This window comes from Photinus pyralis, unplaced genomic scaffold (genome assembly GCF_008802855.1).
Source record: "Photinus pyralis isolate 1611_PpyrPB1 unplaced genomic scaffold, Ppyr1.3 Ppyr1.4_LG1, whole genome shotgun sequence".
Classification (NCBI taxonomy): Eukaryota; Metazoa; Arthropoda; class Insecta; order Coleoptera; family Lampyridae; genus Photinus; species Photinus pyralis.
This window is the reverse complement of record NW_022170249.1, coordinates 65,921,497-65,942,979: the sequence shown is the minus strand read 5'-3', so window position 1 is coordinate 65,942,979 and position 21,483 is coordinate 65,921,497. Positions and strand designations below refer to the sequence as shown.

The 21,483-nt window shown below is 36.0% G+C and overlaps 3 protein-coding genes and 1 long non-coding RNA gene across 4 annotated transcripts in view; 3 read left to right on the top strand and 1 right to left on the bottom strand.

The window, feature by feature from the left end:
- LOC116166072 (bromodomain adjacent to zinc finger domain protein 2B) overlaps window positions 1–7,954 on the top strand; it is a 29,859-nt gene extending 21,905 nt beyond the window's left edge. Inside the window, exons 19-23 of the mRNA XM_031480907.1 lie at window positions 4,052–4,316; window positions 4,610–4,731; window positions 4,784–5,056; window positions 5,164–5,460; window positions 6,669–7,954. Of these exons, the coding sequence (XP_031336767.1) occupies window positions 4,052–4,316; window positions 4,610–4,731; window positions 4,784–5,056; window positions 5,164–5,460; window positions 6,669–6,825 (1,114 nt within the window). The 3' untranslated portion in view covers window positions 6,826–7,954. The remainder of the gene's footprint in view (window positions 1–4,051; window positions 4,317–4,609; window positions 4,732–4,783; window positions 5,057–5,163; window positions 5,461–6,668) is intronic.
- A 1,918-nt stretch (window positions 7,955–9,872) lies between these two features.
- LOC116158952 (transcription initiation factor TFIID subunit 8-like) lies at window positions 9,873–12,937 on the top strand. The gene is given in 4 exon segments (XM_031471833.1): window positions 9,873–10,200; window positions 10,253–10,587; window positions 10,637–10,787; window positions 12,609–12,937. Coding segments are annotated over 4 exon segments (894 nt in total). The 5' UTR covers window positions 9,873–10,073; the 3' UTR covers window positions 12,890–12,937.
- Window positions 10,806–12,299, top strand: LOC116158955. Its single transcript, XR_004142865.1, has 2 exons — window positions 10,806–11,729; window positions 11,797–12,299. It is a non-coding gene; the product is annotated as an uncharacterized LOC116158955 (long non-coding RNA).
- LOC116158950 (angiotensin-converting enzyme-like) lies at window positions 12,906–19,180 on the bottom strand. The gene is made up of 9 exons (XM_031471830.1): window positions 18,861–19,180; window positions 18,472–18,768; window positions 18,179–18,425; window positions 17,820–18,126; window positions 14,020–14,172; window positions 13,847–13,971; window positions 13,612–13,787; window positions 13,276–13,559; window positions 12,906–13,227 (listed from the first exon to the last, which is right to left on the bottom strand). Exons 1-9 carry the CDS (start codon window positions 18,936–18,938, stop codon window positions 12,957–12,959), a joined length of 1,938 nt encoding a protein of 645 aa, XP_031327690.1. The 5' UTR covers window positions 18,939–19,180; the 3' UTR covers window positions 12,906–12,956.
- Window positions 19,181–21,483: the final 2,303 nt, after the last annotated feature.

Below are 21,483 nucleotides of genomic sequence, written 5' to 3'. Positions count from 1 at the left end.
GACTGCTAGGTTAACAAAATTATAATAAGCTCTCTGCCGCACATAACTTGAGGAGAATAATGAACCGCTTGTAACGTAACGTATGAAGTAAAAATCGCGTAATTATTGGCATGGGGGACTTTCAAAATTAAGATCGTAAAATTGGTTCACAAGTGGCGACAGGGGCTTTTTGTTTGGAAGGGCCCTCAGTAAAACTCTTGATTCCTTCACTTAACGGTAAAACGCCGACATTTCAAAGAAAACACCTTTGGAAATTCAATTCTTTTTCATTGTTACCATTGAATAAAGAGGTTTTTATTCAATGTCATTACGAAGTGTGTTTGTTTATAAGTTATAACGATCCTAGTGCCTATTCAAATAACAGGTAACGATGACGTTGTAACTAACGAAATGTTATTACAGTAGAGACGCGTTTTGACTTTTAGGACTTTGAAAATGTTCAACCATACTTTCGTTTTTTTTGTATTTTTCTCTGAAACGGTGGGGAAAGTTCGAATTAGAACAATCAAAAGCTTTTATAGAGAATGCATTTTTGTCAAAAAGTATAGTAAGTTTTTCTTGTTGTAAAGTCAATCCGGGGACCTACGGTATACTGATTTTTTTAAAATTTTTTAGCCGTTTATACCTAAATATACATTTGTATCTCTCTTCCCCATGTCTTAAATTCGAGGGATGGTCTTTTGTAAATTAGTAACATACAGGCTGATTCAAATTCGAGGGCCACCATGGGTATCTCTGATCTCGGGAACTGTAAGAGTTAGGATAGGTAGGTAGTTTAAATTTGGCAAAGTTGTGTATTTTGATGCTTAACAAAATGCAGTTTTGAAACTGACACATTATTATGGCTACTTTTTTCACTCTACAAGATGCTAGTGTAAAATTTTAAATCCGATATTTCGTCTCCGGTTAACTATCATCAACTTTGTTTTTTCTTATGGAAGTAATTTTTACTTTTTGGGTCATTTGATAGAGAATTTTTTTCTGATTTCAAAAATGTACACATTCATTTTTTTAATGTTTGTAAAATATCTTTTTTTGCCTAGTAAACTTTGTCTTAAGTAACGTACGTAAGTAGTTTCTTGCGTTTTTAGGAATTAATAGCGTTATTTCTTATTAAAAATAGATGATGTTTTATATTTTTGAAATCAGAAAAAAATTCTTTATCAAATGACACAAAAATTCAAAATTGCTTCCATAAGAAAAAACAAAGATGGTTGCCTGGAGACGAAACGTCAAACTTAAAATTTAAAAGTAGCATCTTGTAGAGGGAAAAAAGTGGTCATAATAATGTGTCATTTATTTTGAAATATCTTTTTTAATAACTTCAGTAAAAAATAAAAACGATTTTGCAAAATTTGGTTTTTCTCCGAAAGTAGTCGGAATTTTTTGAGTTTCAAAACTGCATTTTGTTAAGCATCAAAAATACACAACTTTGTCAAATGTAAACTACCTCTACCTATCTCTTACAGTTCCCGAGATCACCATGGTGGCCCTCGAATTTGAATCACCCTGTATAGGTCAATTATTATACATTACACTAAACTAATACTAATATATAATAGGTACTATCATTGAATAAAGAGCTTTATTCAATGATACTATTGAAGTTCAAAAAATTTAATTTGCAACAAGGTATGGATTATAAATTTACGGTATTTTAATCTGCAATAAGCAAAGATAAAGAATAAGGAAGACGGTCAAGCAAATCGCATTAGTGCTATGACATACTATGCTGGAAACCGCATGCGGTAAATCGCAGCCGCAAATTTGAGCGGTTCCCGCATTTTTCATTTTATGGCATTTATGGGAACCGCATGCCGGCGCAGAAAATAGTCCCTTGCTACTGCAGTTATTGAATAATTTTCGGGGAGAATGGACGCATACAAACATTTTCTTAATGTGGTAGCTGTATGTGCAGCCGAAGCAGAAGGGTTACTCGGCAACCCAAGGAGGAGGTTCCGTGCACCCATATCATCGACTACATCCCGATAATTTTAATACTTTTTACGCAGATATCAGAAGTTATGGTGGTTTTCAGACATTTTTGAAGGCACTACTACTTGCCGGCAGAAACGTTGTGGCTAGTATGTCATCGAATATCTGTTTCTTTGTGTTCTCTCACTTACCGCAACCGCATTCCCGCCGACAAGTTGCGGCAGCAAACCGCATTTATATGCGGCGACCGCAAAACGCACCTAGTATGTCTTTATGCATTTAATTATACATGACGCGGTTTTTCATTTTCCGGCATATGCGGTTTGCCACATGCGGTTTCCAGCATAGTATGTCATAGCACTTACAAATAAACACCCACACAAGGTCGCCGCTTGCCAGACATCAACAACAATATACAACAACCCTTTGTTCTAAAAATTACATAAAATTTTGATATTTGTTGTAAAGGAATGTTATCTATCCCCATTTCTATTATTTATTTCATACAACGGTAGGTAGAGGGTACACCGTTTGCAATGAATAGGAAAGGGAAACCAAATAAATATCGAAGCAAGGAGTTGACAAAATAAAAATATACCAGTGAACGCTTTTTTTTTCGCTGTCGGCAAATTCTACTATTACACGCTCTGTTCAACCTGGAAAGAGAATCGCTAAATGATTTAACATAGGCAACTTACATAGCCTGCTAGTTTTTTTTGCTCGTAAATTTTTGTCTTTTATTATCCCCATTACACAGTACTAGTCTAGTTAAAAAGTAAGAACAACTCCATCGCAAGATAAAAGCGCTTATTTCATATGTCTTTATCGTATTTTTACTGACTTTATAAAACTCTTGGTGGCACCCTCTGTGAGAAAGAAGCTACACTGTTGACCGCGATATTAGTCACAGCTGCGTAGTTTATTTCCATTTCGCCAGTTTACATGCCCATTTTTCAGAACTTCATTCACCACTTTTATTATGAAAACTTTTGAGCTTCACATGAATTGCCAAAATATAGATAAGTATTCACGCTACCGATCCCATACAGTCGTATTGCTTAAAATGCTCGCTAATTTTTGCAATTAATTCCTGAACTATGAACTCTTTTGACGCATGTTTTCTAGATTTTATAAACATATATTAATGGACAAAATATCAGTTTATATTGTATGGAAACTATGCTCTGTACATCTATCTACCTAATACATATTTTTCCGATCATATACACCCCTTGCTTATGAAATGGTGAATGAAGTTCAGAGGCAATGCACACCCCATTGAATTACATGTGCATCACCAGTTGCCTATATTCTCTAAATCCAAACCTTAAGCAAGCCCCGCTTTGATAAATCGTAGCCAAGTTGGATTTGGTGATACAGGGTGTTCACAAAAAATAGTAAAATTTCCAAATTTCAAAGTGTCAACTATTTTTTTTCAAATGCAACTACCACTATTATTTCTCTATTCAATAGTCTTTTGTGTGGTATTCAATTTTTATAAGGGGTGTCCTGTGCCTACCTCGTTTTTAGGTTATTCAATATTTTTCACAAAAGTAGTTACACATTAATTAATTACATGTTTATAAACTGGTTTCGACCGTGATAATAAAAAACAAAAGAATGCCAGAAAGTAAGCAAGTGTCAAAAATAATATTAATTAAAAAGGCGAATTTTGAAAAAGATGAACTAGTCTTTTTAAATAATCTTATTTTACTACGAAATAAGGAGTACATTTGCAGTAAATCATAAATTTATGGCACTTGTTTAGTTTACTGTCTGGCATTCTTTGGTTTTTTATTTAGGATTTTTTACTAAGATTACAGCCCTGAACCCAAATGTTCGAAATTTTGGTTAATCTTAATGAAATAAATATTTACAATACCGTTAGTTCTTTAGGAGGTGGATGGATAACAAGAGGTTTATTCTGTAACAGCATACCTTAATTAAGGGAGACCTGAGGGCAACTGAATAACTCATTATTGCATACCAAACATCCCTAATTGGTAACAGCATTGAGTTGAAATATATCCCAAATATGTCCCAAAATAATGACTACATAGATCAGTACTTGGACCTACAATGTTTGGTGATAGTAATTTAGACATATTTATTTCAGTACCGGTGATCCAAATTTAGCAGCTATTGCTCAAGAAGCTTCAGGCGGCCCGCCTCCTGCTCAACTACCAATAGCAGATGACGTTCCCAAAGGATTAGTGGTGTGGCGCGATGCCGTGACTAGAGCACACACATCTGCTCAATTGGCAATGTGCCTTTATACCTTGGAGGCATCCATCGCATGGGACAAGAGTATAATGAAAGCTGTGAGCCACTCTCATGTTCTTACTAAACAGAGAGCTCGCAATTATAACACCAAGCTCAGTGTGGGTGCTTGCGCTTTTTATGGTTTATTTTTCTTACGCTACTTTGGGCTTAAGAAAAGCTTTTTTTTTCTTTTCTCTACACTAACATTATTAACATTTGGTTTAATTTGAAAGGTTGTCTTTTTCTTGAGTCCACTCAATTACATTTAAATGCTTTTCATCTCTTAACTTTAACGATTTCATTTAGTTTTTGTTTTGTGGCTGTGCTACTAATGACATTAGGCTTTATTATATAATTATAATTTCGACTATCGAAACCACTAATCTTCTATGGCTGTCTTGTTACATTGCAGAATTGTCAATTTTGCCACAATGGGGACAATGAGGACAAGTTGTTACTGTGCGACGGTTGCGATAAAGGTTATCATACATACTGTTTCAAACCAAAAATGGATAATATTCCTGAAGGTGACTGGTACGTGAACTAAATTCACTTTTGGACCGAAGCTATTTAGGCACATTTGCAGGTATTGTCACGAGTGTATGAACAAAGCAACTGGAGAACGTAATTGTATAGTTTGCGGTAAAAAACAATCCGCAACGAGTACACGTTTGTTACTTTGTGAGGTTTGCCCCAGAGCGTATCACACAGACTGCTTAAGGCCGGCGCTTAACAAGGCGCCCCGAGGAAAATGGTATTGTGTGAATTGCATTTCGAAGAAACCCCAAAAACGGGCGGTTCGCAAGAGTAATACACCTAAAGCGAGAGACAGCGAATCTTCAGATCACCCGCCTGCTAGGTGGGTATCTTACAAAACCTTAGGAGAGCAATACGTATGAAATTTACAAAAGGATTTCATACGTATCCCATTCACAGTTTCCTATCTATCTAATCGGTTTTCTTTAGTCCTGCACCCTCTCACAGTTCGGCAACTACAAATGACGATCAACAACCGATAAATGATCTCAATAGTTTAAGTAACGCTAGTTCTCCGTCCATGCTAGGTAATCGCAAAGAGAGAGTGTCGAAGAAGTTAATTAAAGAATTAGCGCCTTGCAAAGTGATTTTGGAGGATCTCGAGTGCCACGATGACGCTTGGCCCTTCCTTTTGCCAGTGAACACGAAACAATTTCCGACGTATAAAAAAATTATTAAAAATCCTATGGACCTATCTTCGATTAAGAAGCGCCTGCAAGATGTACAGTAAGTATCGATCTTCATCAACTTAGTTATGCGAAGTAAAGCACAAGCAGACATGTTAAATGCAAGGTTGGGTGCAATTCGGAATTTTGCTGGGGTAAACTAATAATAAGGTAGGTTCTTCTGGACCATGGTACCTATAGACATAAATGTGAACAAGGAACAACACAAATTTAACCATTGCACGAGAATTCATACAATTTCATCTGAGGGTTCTACCTGAAAATCACAGATTACCAAGGACCCAAGGTCAGTTTCAAACAGGTATACAGGGTGTTTTTTTTGGGAGTTTCTGGGAAAGTGGAATGGGTATGTTTGTGAAAATTTGAACTTAGGAGTTACTTTGAAAGCCGAATCGATGTCAAATATTTTCAAAATGGCGGTATTTCCGGAAGTAGCTAGTAACTTTGTTATTTTAAATGACAACCCCTATTTTTTTATTGCATTTTTGGATTCTACGTGAAATTTCAGTTCTTTTAATACCCCCCATGTCGATATCTAGAATTTATGGTTTTTCAGTTATTTTGACCTTATGGAAAAAAAATGGCAGATGCAGATGATACCTTGAAAATTGATTACTTGAAAACGGGTGGAGTTATGGCAACCCATTTTAACAAGTACATACAGAATAAATAAGGCGTTGTTTTAGTGTACATTAAAAAAAGTTGCATACGACCGCATCTATAGGGGATCCAAATTTAAGGAATTTCAAAGAGTTAATGTCAGTTTTTTTAATTGACATGGCTATTCTCTTACTATTGCATTTAATAGACAATCAAAATTGACATATTTTGATATTACATGTTCCTTTATCTATCTTGACCAGTTTCTGAGTTAGTCCCATTTCATTGAATTGATACCATTTCTTTCAGATTTTCTTTTTAGAAGTCGGCCATGATTTTATGACAATCGAATTTTTGTCAAAAAAAATTGTTTAACCTCAAAATATATCTCAAACGGTATCAGCATGAGAGCTTTGGCTCCATTTTTAAGAGCCACCCTATATAATCACTCTGTATTGTTTGGTTCACTTTTTGGCCGGAATTAAAAGCAATACAAAACATGAAAATAATATATCATTCTTAAGGAAGAAGAGATTTTTCAAAAAATTAACAGTCTGTCTGGGGAAATATTGCTTGACCTTGTTCTAACATGCACACTTGTCTAATTTCCCTTTTCAAATTTACCTTAATGCAATGAAGCTCCTTTAGGTATAAATCCAGGGACGAATTTTGCGCAGACGTTCGGCAAATATTCAACAATTGCGAGACGTTCAACGAAGACGACAGTCCGGTAGGAAAAGCGGGTCATTGCATGCGACAATTCTTTGAATCGCGGTGGAACGAACTCTGTCTGTCGCATAGTTGAGGTTTGTTGTATCCGATAAGGCCCTACAACCGCAGAGGCAGACCGCCAGAAACCAGTAACTAGTTTAATTTAAAAAAAGACTCGAAGGTGTACGGAGGACTTTAATGTACAAACATTTTACGAAAATAATGTACTGATTAATAATAAATTATGGTGATTTAGTTTGTGACAAATGTGATGTTATTTGTTTAAATCTTTTTAACGTGCTTAATAGGGAATAAAAATTCCAATTTTTTGACAAACTTAGGAGGCTACCTGGTAGTTGTCATCAGGTTTACTATTGATTTTAATCTGTTTTTGTTTTTGAACTGAACTGAAACTTTTATAAAAGCTGATCATAACAAAAATCTTCATGACCCATTGTACTTGTGATTTCACTCTCTAAAACAATATCTGTTGATCCATATTTCGCCATCACGTTTTAAGGTTGTGATTACCCGAAATCATGCGACGTTTTCTCTCGATAATAAATGATAAAATTGATGGAAGAATATGGATCGTTGTTGTTGCTTTTGTAAATTAAGTGTATTTTTGATAGTCTATTTTTTACCGAATTGTTTTAGCATTATTTAATCTTATTTATTGATTGTGTGTCTAATAGCTAATTTGTTCGTATAATGATGCCGTGAACTAGTTTTCTTTACGTTGTGAATTAAGAATGGCTACGGTATTAAACTTGAAAGAGAGATACCGCCGTATTGAATAAATTGTAAATTTTGTATTAAAGCAGCGACCAGCTTACCGACAGCAGTACTGTCACGTTTTGTAGACTTTGAATTTTGCTAACGTTTTAACATTTTTTTATGTTACGCCGCTTAGCTGAATTACTTTAGTATTAGCGTTAGTACTTATTAAATTATTTCTTTTTTTTTTCTTCAAATGATGAACTTAACACAACTGAACAGTGCTCAAAACTGAGTTGATCGATATTACTGAAGTATTGAATTTATGTCTTACGTTAAATGAAGTGCATTTATGCAAGAAATGAACCTAGTTCTCAAACTGTATTTAATAAACTGTATGTCTTTTATAGACTAGTTCCATACAGTACTTTCATCAGTACTTACGATTCATAGAACTAGCATGTATTCGAGTGTAAGATATTTATATTAAATATATTTAATTATAACTGTGTTTGGATAATTTTTTAAAATGTAATTGATTATTGTATGATAACTTAAAAAAAAGAACAATATGTAAAAAGAAAAATAAGTATTTGAAAAAGGTCTTTAACTTAAACATAACTTACCCTTGCTACATACTTGCCCAACATTTTTGTCCTTAATAAATAATATACTCGTTGGGTATCCATTTTCTCTATAACTCGAAATGGGGTGTAATGATTGAGTTCTTAAACGTGGATTAAATAATATACTATTGAAATACTTATTTAAAGTTGGTATAATATTTTAAATAGAATGGTATAACTACTCCTTATTTAATAATCTGTTACACAGTGATTTGAAAATACTTAAAATGGGCTTGCTGCAAGCTTTTCAATTTGCCCAATTTCATTTCTAAATTTGGTACTGCAGCTCGAATATTGCTCTATTCTTGTCAATTTAACATAGGAAAGATAGATTGCTGTACGTCACTTTTGAGACCTTGCTCTTGACTAAAGCCATAAAGTAAATAATATAAAAAAGGCAGTGTACAGCCTTCCCTTTTTACCAAAAATCGACTACGCCAAAATTTCTCGGGAAAACACTTTTTCTTATTAATTTTGGGGCGTAGAATCCAAAACAATTCGTACTTTTTCGATTAAACTTCTCAATTAAAAGTTATAGACTAGAAACCACTTTCGAAAGAAAATTCAAAGGACTGTAACTTTTGAACTAGTAGCCCAATCTTGGAACTGTTTGAAATTACGGATTCTACAGGCCACATTCTATAAGAAAATTTTTTTTCCGGGTTGATCTGAGACAATTTTTTTTTCGTGCCTCAAAAAAAGGCAGTGTACAACCTTCCTTTTTTACCAAAAATCGACTACACCAAAATTTCTCGGGAAAACAATTTTTCTTATTAATTTTGAGGTGTAGAATCCAAAACAATTCGTACTTTTTCGATTAGACTTCTCAATAAAAAGTAATAGACTAGAAACCACTTTCGAAAGAAAATTCAAAGGGCTGTAACTTTTGAACTAGTAGCCCAATCTTGGAACTGTTTGAAATTATGGATTCTACAGGCCCCATTCTATAAGAAAATTTTTTTTCCGGGTCGATCAGAGAAAATTTTTTTTTCGTGCCTCAAAAAAAGCATAGAGTAAATAAATACTCTATGCTTAAGGTAAGTTCATAGCTCTCCGTTCATACGTTTCCGTTTGTCCGTTAGCCAATCAGAAGGCAGCAAATTTTTAAATCGTACGTCGTCCGTTTACGACGGAAAAGTTGGTTGAAGTTGAACATTTACGTTTCCGTTGGTCCGTTTTTAACAAGAGTGAGGTTATGTTTGGTACGTTAACAGTGTTCGCCTATTCGTTCTTCACGGTGATATTCAGATAGCAACGTGTTCTTATTTTCGTACCATTTTTTCATACTGAAAATCACGGAGGGTACAGTACAAAATAAAATTTAGGTTATGGTTATACGTTGCAAATGTACAATGTGGGCGGATTGCTATGAACCTTAACAAAACGTAGTATCCGTTTGACGGATCAACGCAACGGATGAACGGAGAGCTATGAACCCCCCTTAAAGCTATTGCTGGCTAGCGGGGTATAGGTAATGCATGAAAGGATGTAAAACATCTATATTAGTGTAACTTTTTGCTTTTTTTTAATTATCGGCTTGTTAGTATAACGGAGGTATTGCATTGATGTAAAAAATTACAACCCCCCCCCTTCTCTCCTTTCCTGGCGGAAATACCCGTTTTGAAGCATCATCTGGACAAACCTCGATGTTTGCGTGTACTCTCAGTTCCGGTAGAACCAATTTGATCAAAATGCGGTATACACATTTTTAGACAAAAGAAAAAGCTAACACTTTGGCAAAAAGTAACTACTGAAGCATCCTGTATACTAGAATATGGATGATGGGATGGGAGACGCAGACATCGACGATCCATATCATAAATTGAATTGAGGTTATGAAATAAGAATATTAAAATATTTATTTATTGTTGAGGGGTGTATATTTATTACCTCAATATAATACATGCATTCGTTTAACAAATTAATGTATTTACATTACCATTAAGTTCTTACACAAAGACTGTTTACATTTTGGCTAGTGATAAAGTATAGGAGCATAATGGAGCAACAGACCAACCCCTATAGAAAAATGTTATCTTCGGCAATATCTGGAGTCTTATTAGAAGCTGGTTTTGATTCTGCAGATCGAGATGTGCTCGAATCTTTTACCGAAATGCTGCAGTGCTGTAATATTTGTCATAAACGCCGCCAATACAATGTTAACGGCTTACTTTACAGTTCTATGCGAGATAGGTTCAATGAGCCGGAATTACTGCGAACTATCGGGCCGTTGTGAACCAGTAATTGGTGATGTTATTTTGGGTTTTGTTGAAATGGGTATGGTATAAGTGCGGTTGATTTGGCATTTACTGAGGAGATTTGCAGGTGTCGACTTCAGCGGATTGCAGCAGTATGTGAAAAACGGGAAGTTTATGTCATTGCCGACGCTTCAACAACAGCAACCTCAAAAGCAGATGAATATGTTACAAGCGGGGACGAAGCAGCCGCTACCGAACTACATTTTTCAACATTTACCCACCTTTCCCGATCCACATTCATATATTCGTACACCGGTAGGTACTCTTTGCGCAGTTGTATGTGTTTTATATTGTGGTTTTTTAGACACACAAACAGCCTGTTATCGATTATGAGGCAATTAGAGAGAAATTCGCAATACAGAAGAAAGACATGGAGAAGGCGTTAACGAAATTTTTGTGCAGAACAAATCCAATCCACAACTTGTTCGATAATGAAGAAGCAAATATCTTTCCATGTAATGCTACAGGCGTAATATAACATGGATAGTAGATCAACTGGATGGTAACAATTATGATCTAGTGTGCATGTCGTAGAAACTCCCTAATTCCTTCCCTTGTTTTTAATTCAAGGGACCATTCAGAAACTTGCATCTAATCCTTGAATGTGCAACAATATCTTCTGAATATTTTGACAGTCCCTTAAAGGAAATCTGTAGACTTGTTTCTCGCATCCAGATAATATAAAGATAAAAAAAATTGATATTTACATTTTAAAAACTCATTACTTTTGATTGTAATTGTACATTTCATTATTAGTAACGCTGCCTTCTAGGTTTAATGGTGATTGCGATATTCAATTTTTTCTGGACATCTAGTTTTTGAAAAAATTACAATTTGTGGCTGAAAGACTCATTTTAGATATAGTGTAATACATGAAGTCTCACTAAAATCGATTAAGGAATCGAAATATACAATAATATACAGGGGGTTCTATTAAAAAAATTAGCGTTGATATAAATCGCCCTGTATAACAATTGCAATTTCGTTAAAAATATTCTTAGGTTATAGCCTTAAGACTGCTTCAACATGCCCCAGCAATTAATGTTAACTATATGCGTTAACCCGCAATCTTTCACCCATAGGTACACCCTGTAGATGGGAGGGATGTCGGGTGAAGGTATTACATAAAATTTGTATTAAATAAGTTTAATAGAGATATTTTTAATTTTTTAATATACGGGGATATTACCAGTGGATTTATCCAAGTATCAAATATTGGTGATTAAGAATTTTTTTAGTTTTATAATTTTCTCTTTGGAAGTACCCTTCTGTGACACTCCATTTTCGAGATATCAACACATGCAGTTTTGACCCCACCAATGGATGCATTTTTGAGTTATTTACACTTGAAGCTTTGATCCCACCGACGGATGCGTCTCATCGACGGCTTTCTCTTTGTGAGTACCTTTTTTGGATACTCTCTTTTTGAGTTATTCGCATTTGACGTTTTAACCCCATCTACAGAAAGATCACGCCGCCAATAAGAAAAGTAGTTCTACACATGCGTGCAACGTATCCGCCTTTGGACATGTTTGCCGTAAGCAATTGACTTGCTTCTAAGAGGCGGTGCTGCTGAAAATTCAAAAAATCACTCCACAAGTAAGAAGGTTGATTCAGTAAATTTTTAATTTTTTTAATTTGTTGCCAAAAGTTCAAAGACTAAATTTTCCAAGATGGCGGCCAATATTGCGTTTTTTACATAAAAACTACTGTAAGATATGTCTACATACGAGGCCTGTTTTTTAAGTAAGGATCGTTTTGAAAGTTCTTCTCTGCAAAGTTACGGATGGTGTCTCGCGCATGCGCATCACATGTTTACATCTGTTGGTAAGTGAGCCGCCATTATGGATCCATTCGATAGTGTTAAGGGTTGTTTACAAGTGTTTAAAATGTCGCCTCCAATTGCAAGTGCCGCCAACTGTGAAGTACGCGGTGATTTATGACCTTAGCATTAAGAAAACATATCATAAAAAAAAGACAACATACACAGCGCATCCTGACAGCACACGGCATGCTAAATTTCATAAGCTTCTAAATTTTGAATCAGGAATGTCTCCTATTTTTTGTATATCCACCATATGCATATTTTATGTTGTCGTTCAGCAATTTGATTGCGTTTTTCAAGTAGGTATCTTAAAAAAATGAAAAACAAAAGTTGCATCGATTTCCGGTTAAACCAGAAGCAACATTGGAAATGATTGAAACATGTTGATTTACTATCCATATTACGTTATGCAACCAGTGCAGACTTAAAAAAATAATCGACAAAATTTTAGTAATCGCCTGTAAGCCCACCCATCCGCCCTACTTAAGTGCCTTGCTACCTCAAGATCAAATATTCGACCCCGAAGACCTGGAGTATACCGCAAAGGATCAAATACAAAATCAACAGCCTCGTAAACGTATAAAATCAGAGTGTAAGATCGAAAAAATGGAAACGGGCGACGAGGAGGAGAATCTCCAAATGAATAAGAGTCCGGAGAAGGAGAACATGAATTGGGAGATCGACAATCCCTACCTGGCGGCTACAAAGCTACCGATAAAAGGTAAAGTGTAAGAGAATTATAACGAAATTAAAGAAATCCAATAAACTTTTAATATTTAACATGTCATTTATAATTTAATTAAAACAATAGCGCAGCACCAATCATCGTGAGAAAGAGTGATTGCTTAATAACAGTTGATCGTGAGTGGAGTGGTTGGAAAAGCATCGTATCTTCCTCATTCGTATTCCATCCGATGATTTCCTCATTTGCATTTTGTACGTGCAACCATTGTTGTAAAGGTTGAAAGTATTTCAAGATCGCTTTGACTGAGAACGAATCACTTTTCCCTTTTGTTATCATCCTTATAACGTATTTCCAGTGTCTTGCTTTCCCGACTTGCATCGCTTCGCTAAATTACCCACTTGTTTAATTTGGCATTGCGTTTATTAATTTTTACCTTAAAATCCGTCCAGCTTCGCGAGATCTGTACAAGTCGCACGTGTGTAACTGCCCGGTATGGCCTTTAGCGATGCATAGTGCTTCGAAAATTTGAAATTCTAGTAGCAACGCTACGTAGTAATTCATGTATGGTATGTCAGCTGGTATATGTTTTTTTGCAGCGGGATCTAAGTGTTGGTCGGTGCGGGGTTCCGGTGGAATCACCCCTTGGTAACGTAATCTCAGGTTCCACCAAGCGGAGTTCATGCCACTGACTCCGTCCCGAAAGACCTTGTATCGCCACTGAAACAGTTCTCGTGGATTAGACAGTATTAAATTGATTTTAATGTGCAACCTTATCGACCAAGTACGCAAAAGGCGCGTATGCGACTTTTCGAAGGGCCATCTGCAATAAGAATTGGATGCTAGTTTCGAAAGTGCTAGTGTTGTTGTGTACTAGACCGATTTGTTGGAGATGTGTCGGATTGATAACGGAAAGAACTATGGCATTCGCCAATCCTTCGTGGAACGCTGTATAGGAAGAATTGTATTACAAATAAACCTAAAACAAACTGTTTTTTTTTCATTACCGGGATTCGCACCTTCTCTATAGAGGTAGGGTTGTTCCGCATAGTACATGTAATATTGAATGTGGGCCATTTCGTGATGTGAAACGCTTAAACTTTCCATGTCGACTTGTGTACATTGTTTTATTCTGTAAAAGCATGCGTAGGTAAAACTTTAATTATTCGCGTATACTCACCGAAAGTCGTGACCATTGCAAAAATCCCAAGCGCTTGTTGTACATTGTATTTTTCTATCGGTGGGTTTGTCAAATATGGACTGCTTCCAAAATTCGGGCGGCATCGATTTTAGACCTAAAGATAGGTAAAATTCCTCCGCCATTTGATAAATTCTGAAAGGATGAACCAATGATAAACAGACGATAGTCAAGAGTAAAGGTGAATGGGTACTTAATTTTTGAAAATTGGATTGGTGATCTGAAACCTAATTGCAGTTGTGATTTTTGCAAGACAGAATTTATGACCGCATGAAAAACATAAATTTTTTTGACCACTTTCAAACCCTACTTTTTGCTAGTTGGGAGTAACCCAGTTATTCGCAATGAGGAGGATTAACAACATGGAGCATGGAGCATCTCAGATTTGCTATTATACACTATCTCTTTTAATTTTTCCCAATCAACATTTTTTCTGAATTAAATCAGCACAGAAGCATACCCATCCAGTGATGACTTCCTGAAGAATCCAGGTACACTGCCTCGACCCCTGACCTCTTTCCTTGAGAGCCTACTGTTGACGAGGACTAAGAGAGTAGAAGAAATGAAAAGAGAATCTACTGCACTGGGAATGCCATTGCGATCGTCGGACCAAAGAGCTTCTTATCACCTTTATTATGCAACCTCTCCTCGCTCCTGTACAGAAAGTACGCATCGAGATACGTAATAATCATCATCTTGCCACTTTGGGCTTCTGTGTTCCTTGTACCCCGAAGCCCAAAAGCTGGAAATTGCAGCAATCAACGATGCAAAACCAGGTTTTGTTGTCCAGAAAGGGGCTTTTAATCAATTTGTGTTTGACAACATTGATTGCAACGTTGGCACTATTGATGGATTAACACTCTCCATGGTGTGGGTTTAATCAGGTGTATTCGCCCTCAAATTCTCTTGCTAGACATGCCAAGATTCAGGAACATTCCCTCATCACATGATATTGGGAAACTTTGAATTGTTCCGCTGAAAGCCTTCCAAAAAAGAGCTACTTTGGAAAGTAGTGGTCAGACAGACCCGAAGAAGTTGCTCATCATTTGACATCCTTGGTTGGCAGCAAGGCGACTAGAAATACCCGTTCCCTGTTGGTCTTGGCTGCCACGTAATGACCTCAGAAAATGAATTAAAACATTGTTCGGTAGGTAATTGACTTCTAAACCTCTCTCTAATTTCAGATGTCGGACGGAGAGTAGGTCAACACACCATTTGGTCGTTGAAGCCTAGTGTCAGGTGGAAAGTAGACTCCGCTCGGTTGTTCACCCCAGAAAATGGAGTCCTTCAAATAATGAATTTTAAAATTTCACTCTTTTTGAATCTTGATCTACATTTATTGATGTATGTTTATATCTTGTACCTACTTTACTCTGTATTTGATTTTCAAGTTTACCAAGGATCAATGATCCCAACAATTCTGTTTGGTACCATATTTTATTTTCAAGATATTTTTCTGGAGCAGTGAAGCTTAAAGGCAGTTATCTCTTGGTGATAACCTTGTGAACAATTAATCATTTGGAGACGATCTTTTAGAAAACGCGTTAGTCACCCATATTTGCAAATAACCTTGAAAATCAAATTTGACACCCCAAAAATGGAGGTCGTCAAACTTTGAAACTGAAATATGACACTGCACGATTGGGATTATTGTTATTCGTGGACCTTAAGAATGAAATGTGACACCGAGAAATGTGGAGGTCCTTGAACTTTGATAACCTTGAAAATGAAATATGGCACCACACAAAATGGAGTCATTGACCTCTCTAATGACCTTGAAAGTAGACTCACCGCTAACAAATGGAGGTCATTGGTCTTGAATAACCTATCAAATGAAATATCACACCACAAAAAGGGGCTATTCATCTTGAAAATAAGATATGGCATAAATGAGGTCATTGAACTTTGATTACTTTGAAAGGTACACCTATGACATTACAAAAATGGGCCTTTAATGACCTGGTGAGAAAAATGGGGTCATTGATCTTTGATGAAAGCGAATGTCCTTGAGCTTCACCATGACCTACTTCCCAAGATCAAGCCCACGTGGCGAAAGACTGAACTGAGCCAAGTTCAGGATAGTATGTCATAAAGATATCAAAATCACACTTCCTCATAGGAACTTTTTAAGCTCTACACTCTACAGGATGGTGCTCACAGATTTTTACTGTGACGTTACGTCTTTGAAAGACCATCGTCAACTTCATATTTTTGTATGGACCGGAAAAAACACTGTATTGTAGGTATTGTACTGTATTGATTAGAATTTTTTTTATTGCAAATACAATTATGTATGGCACAATATGATTTTTTATTAGGTTTTTAAAGGAACCACTAGTAAATAATTTTGTCAACGCCTACTACACTAAAATGTTGAACATTTAATAACAATTCATTCTGACTTAAATAATGTGTATTTATTTAAGTATTTATTTTTTCCCGGTCCATATAGGACTATGAAGTTGATAATGGGTTCTCAAAGACAAGACGTCACAGTGATAATGTGTGAGCACCATGTTGGGAAATTAAACAGTGTCTAGGAGGAAGTGCTATTAGTTTTTTGATCTTTTAAAATAGCCAAAAAAATAAAAATAGAAACGAATATGGTTTCATTTCGTTTTTTTTAATATCATCGGAATTTTCGAATTTTTAAAACCTATTATAAGCTCTAAAATACTTAAGCAACTTTTTTCTAATATAACCGACTCTATCTCTCATATGGTTTTTGATTTCCCCATACTGTTAATTCTTATCTTGGAAACACTGCGTATATTCAAAATTCTAAAAAGTGAATCTTGGACATATCAAAGATTCAAATTCAAATCAGAATCCTAAGATTTTGAAATTTGAAAACGTAAATTCGGAAAATTAAAAAAATTTTTCGGTTTTGTAGAGAATATTTAAAAATAAAATGCTTTTTTAAAGTTTCGCAAGTTTCAACAATTACAATATTGGGACATTTGAACTTAATTTCAAGTGCGATTTTACAATATACAAATTGTCTCCGTATCTCTCATATATCTAAAAAAAATCAGAAACAGTTGTTTTTGTAATTTTCAAATTGAAGCATTTTTCAAAAAGTTTAATTTAATATTTAATTTAATTTGGCAATAAATTTTAGTTTAATGATTTTAGCTAATTAATGATTAATTTGTATATAAAACGTCGCCTGTGGACCAATGGCTTCTATGTTTCACATTTTTTTCTCACCATTGATTCAAGTGTTTGGTCACATAACACATTTTGGAGAGAATAATTTCCTTCATTGCCTATAAATGTGAACCTTTTCTTTTAATTACCCCAAATGAACTAGGAATGTCACAATTTCCATTTTTTAAAACTTCCTCCTCCAAAATTGCCCTTACACGTTCCCGCAATTTCATTTATTTTAACGCATTTACTGAATTTCTTCCTAATTTTGTGTTCTGGCTCCCATAGCTCCAAATACGTTTTTGCCCTCCCATGGCCTGGACTATGATCAAGTTTAACGAACTTTAACTGAATCATAACATACTAAAAGGTTCGTGAAGTTGTAGTATCGACTTGAATAAACTTTTTTGCCACTTTTTCATTTTGTTTAAATTTTGACTAACTTTTTTTGCTCCTAACTTGAAATCGTGTCAATTGTACCAGAATTAAATTGTCTTCATTAATTTGAACGTTCATATGATACTAGAGTGCTATTGGAAACATTTGAATTACTTTTCCCACAAAATCAACTAGCATTATTAGTTCTTTTCGTCCAAGAACCCACAACTTCACGAGCCCCCTAATAAAATTACTTTAACGGCGTAAATCCTTGTTTTAACATTTCGTCTGTCACTTCGCTATCTTTGGACCAACTGTACGGTTTGACAATATCAAAAGTATTCCTCCAGTCCTGTCCCCATAAGTCGCCTAATAAGTGCACAGGTATTGGTCCATCGGTTCTGATAAACTCCGAGCCATATTTTAGAACGAGCTTCCTGCGAACGTAAGTGAAAAGTTCCTTGTACAACTCTTCCAAGTGACTCCAGCTGTCCATTAGTTCCTGCTCGAAATCGTCATCTTCGTAAACGTACCGCATCTGGTCACCAGCATCCGCAAATCCTTAAAAAATTACGTTTGGAGTAACTGTATTTGACTTAAAAACAAAATTTACCACTCATTCTAGCCGCTTGGTTAGCCAACTGTGTATACCTCATGAACTTATTTTTTAAAGGTGGCCCTACGTTATCGTGCCATTCCTTCCAAACGTGCAACAATTCCGCGGGGTTTCTGGAATGAGCCATTAATCTCGTTATGTCAGGTTCCAGATGAATATTGCAAAACGTCGCGTCGAAATTGTTAAATGGACAAATTTGAGTTTGGGCATAGACATCTTTCATTTCGGAGATTAGATGGTGTATCTACAACATTAAGATTAAAAATCGTCACAAAAATCTCGACGCGAACCTCATTGTATTTTTCATCATTGAGGCTGGCTTTGCTGGTCGCGATTAAAAATGTCAATTGCCGCTTCGCCGTTGGGTCCGATAAAACGGAGCGATTGAAAGTTACCGCTTTCTTCCATGACACTTTGTCGAATTTGGCTTTGTGTTTTTGTTCGTCGACCATCCTTTTTTTGTTAGTATCGGTCATGTTTGTGGCGTAATTCCAGCGCGCTGTATTTACACGAAAACATATCTCCGATCCTTCATTGTTGTATTCGCGTAGAAACTGAAGAGCGTCTACCAAATTCGTGTTTGTCCCCTGTAAAAGAGGGCGACAATGAAAATGCGATTGTTCAAAAAGGAAATTTCTAATCGACCCACTTAATTTAATTAACATTATGATAGATTTACCTCAATAATTCTCGCCTCAATATCACAAACATTAAGAACTAGATGAACAAAAACTAGGTAAAAGAAAATAGTTTGCATGTTAATCTACAATTAGCAATTGTCATGTATGTGTCTTAAAAGATACTACAGCTAGGGAAGAAATTGAGGTGTGTTTTAAAGAGTGGCGTGACAAATTATTGTAAAATTGCAAGAGACCGAGCGTAACGTCATCGGCAACTGTAAACCATCTTCTGCACGCCGCTCGTCATTTCGCTGATTCATTCTTATGTAAAAGAATTAGCATCCTGAAATTCTTTTGTCATGGAATGTAAATTTTTTAAGGTCATTTCCAATCATCTTCTGCGCATTTAGAATATTGGCATAATTAACATTTCATGCTACTCCGCGAAATGGAACGCGAGTTATTAGATTGAACATACTTTGTCTTTTGTTCCAATGGGCTCATCCCGCCTTCATTTTTTATTTCTGATCCACAAAGTACATTAAAAATAAAAAGACCCGTGTGTCCTCAATTTTTATTTGCGAGTAAAATAACCCCAAAATAAATTATTGAAAAGCTGTGTTTTTAGTCCGAATTTGAAACGCTTCAGACTAAATACGTCACAAACCTACAACCAATCACGTAGAAGTGAGCTGGCAACCTTACGCGAGGGTCTGACGTTTGTCACATTTGACGTTTTGAGAGGGATGTTTAACTGCATCTAGCACGAAAGTGACAAGTGCCTGTGACAGATGACGCAAGTTATAAATGCCATTCTCCTGCATTATTGCCAAGTCGTTATGTCATCTGAATGGTTCTAGGAGCTGATTGGTCGGGCTTATTACGTCACAGAGCCCGCCACAATCATATCGTTTTGAATAAACCTTTAAAACCGCACATGTTCATTATTTTTTTTGCTAATCAGCCTCTATTTTTAAATAAACTTTTACTGTCCAAAAAAATGTTTTATGGTTTCAGGTACACGCTTAGTAAATTAGAACTGCGGAATTCAACTATACTGTAAACCCCCTTGTACACTGGGTGGCTAATGCCGTTCACCAGTATTAAAAAATTTATTCTCCTCAAAGACGGGATCAAAAGCACAATTTTGGACAAGACGGGTCTGTTAATTCGTGGGTGATGGTCTCGATTAGGTATTTGTTGCAGTTGCAATCTTTTGTTTTAGGTTAGTGTCAGTTTGAGGTTCTTTGGGATTGCTTTCCCTACTTCCAAAGAAATGATCTTTACTTGAGGCACTTGTAAAGTGTAAATCGGTTATTTAATCAATGACCTATGTGAACACATTTGTTCCCATGGATAGATCTAATATTAGTAACATAAAAAACCCGCCCTTAATTTCAAAAAAATTGAAAATCCCAAATGGAAAAAGTAATACTTTTCTCCACTTTAAAGTTATCAAAAAAGGGGCGACCAGTTATCCGGTCCAATAGTAGGTACAGTTAAATATTTTCGAATTTTCAAAAACTAATCTATTTGTCATTGCCTTATTAAAACCATCAAATTTCGTCTGAATCGGAGTTTTTGCTCGTATTCCCATTTAGAAGTACGCCATCTTGCGGTAGGAATTTTCAACTTGTCAACCTCCTATTTTGTTGTGGTTGCTGAGAAAGGCAACATTATGAACTTTTGAGGGTGTAGATTCAGGCCTTTAGTTTATTTGGAAAAAAAATTGTTTGGTCTTCCCTATATACCACCCAATTGAGCCATACACAAAGGGAAGGGAACCCCTCTATCCGCCACCTGGAGACGCGCCTGGTAGGGAGTATGCCCCTTATCACAATATTACACAAGGGCAAGTACCAACGGTCTCATTGAAGGCGAATGAGCGAGCAGAGGGAAACACTTGTCCCGGGGGTAGGAAATTACTCCTACATGTGTAGGAGTCTGCAAATACTAACCGCATATTGGGATGGTGAAAGCAAAGGATAACCACCCCACTCGCCACCCCATTCCATTTAAAGACCGAGAAGTTATGTGCTTCGACGAAACGGAATAAATCATGAATTCATCTTATATTAAATATTCTGGCATGTTTCCCATTCTGACAGCCGGGGGAAAGTCTCTGAAGAAAGCATGCTCGAAGAATGAAGGGTCAAAGTTCGGATAGGAACACGGAGTGTGAGTAATGTTACTAAAAGAGGAGAAATTCGAAAATCTTAAGAGGATCTCGATGAGTGAAATTAGATATGAGATGGGCGGAGAAGTGAATTGTGGAAATGCAAAATTTGACTTGGAGATAAAAGACGAAAGAGTGGGAACGATACTGGATTTCAAATCTTTCTTCTTCTTCTATATATACATGGATAGCACTGGTTAGTTTCTATCGCAGACAGATAGAGTTTAAATAAATGTTTGCGGTTGCCCGGTGCAGATATAAATAGTGAAAACCAAATATGTTTTGCGGAAGCGGAAGTAGAATTGGAAGTCCCGCTCCCATGTACTCTTATAAATTTGACTTGAATTTGAAACAAACAAACAAAGACAAGTCGCTACACGTCTGATAAACCCCGCGTGTGAAGATGCTATTAAGAGAAAATAAATACATGCAAGATCTGTACAAAGCCAGCAAAAGGCCACCAAAATTGGAGGTGGAAGCAGAAAGTGATGTGGATGCCATTGGGG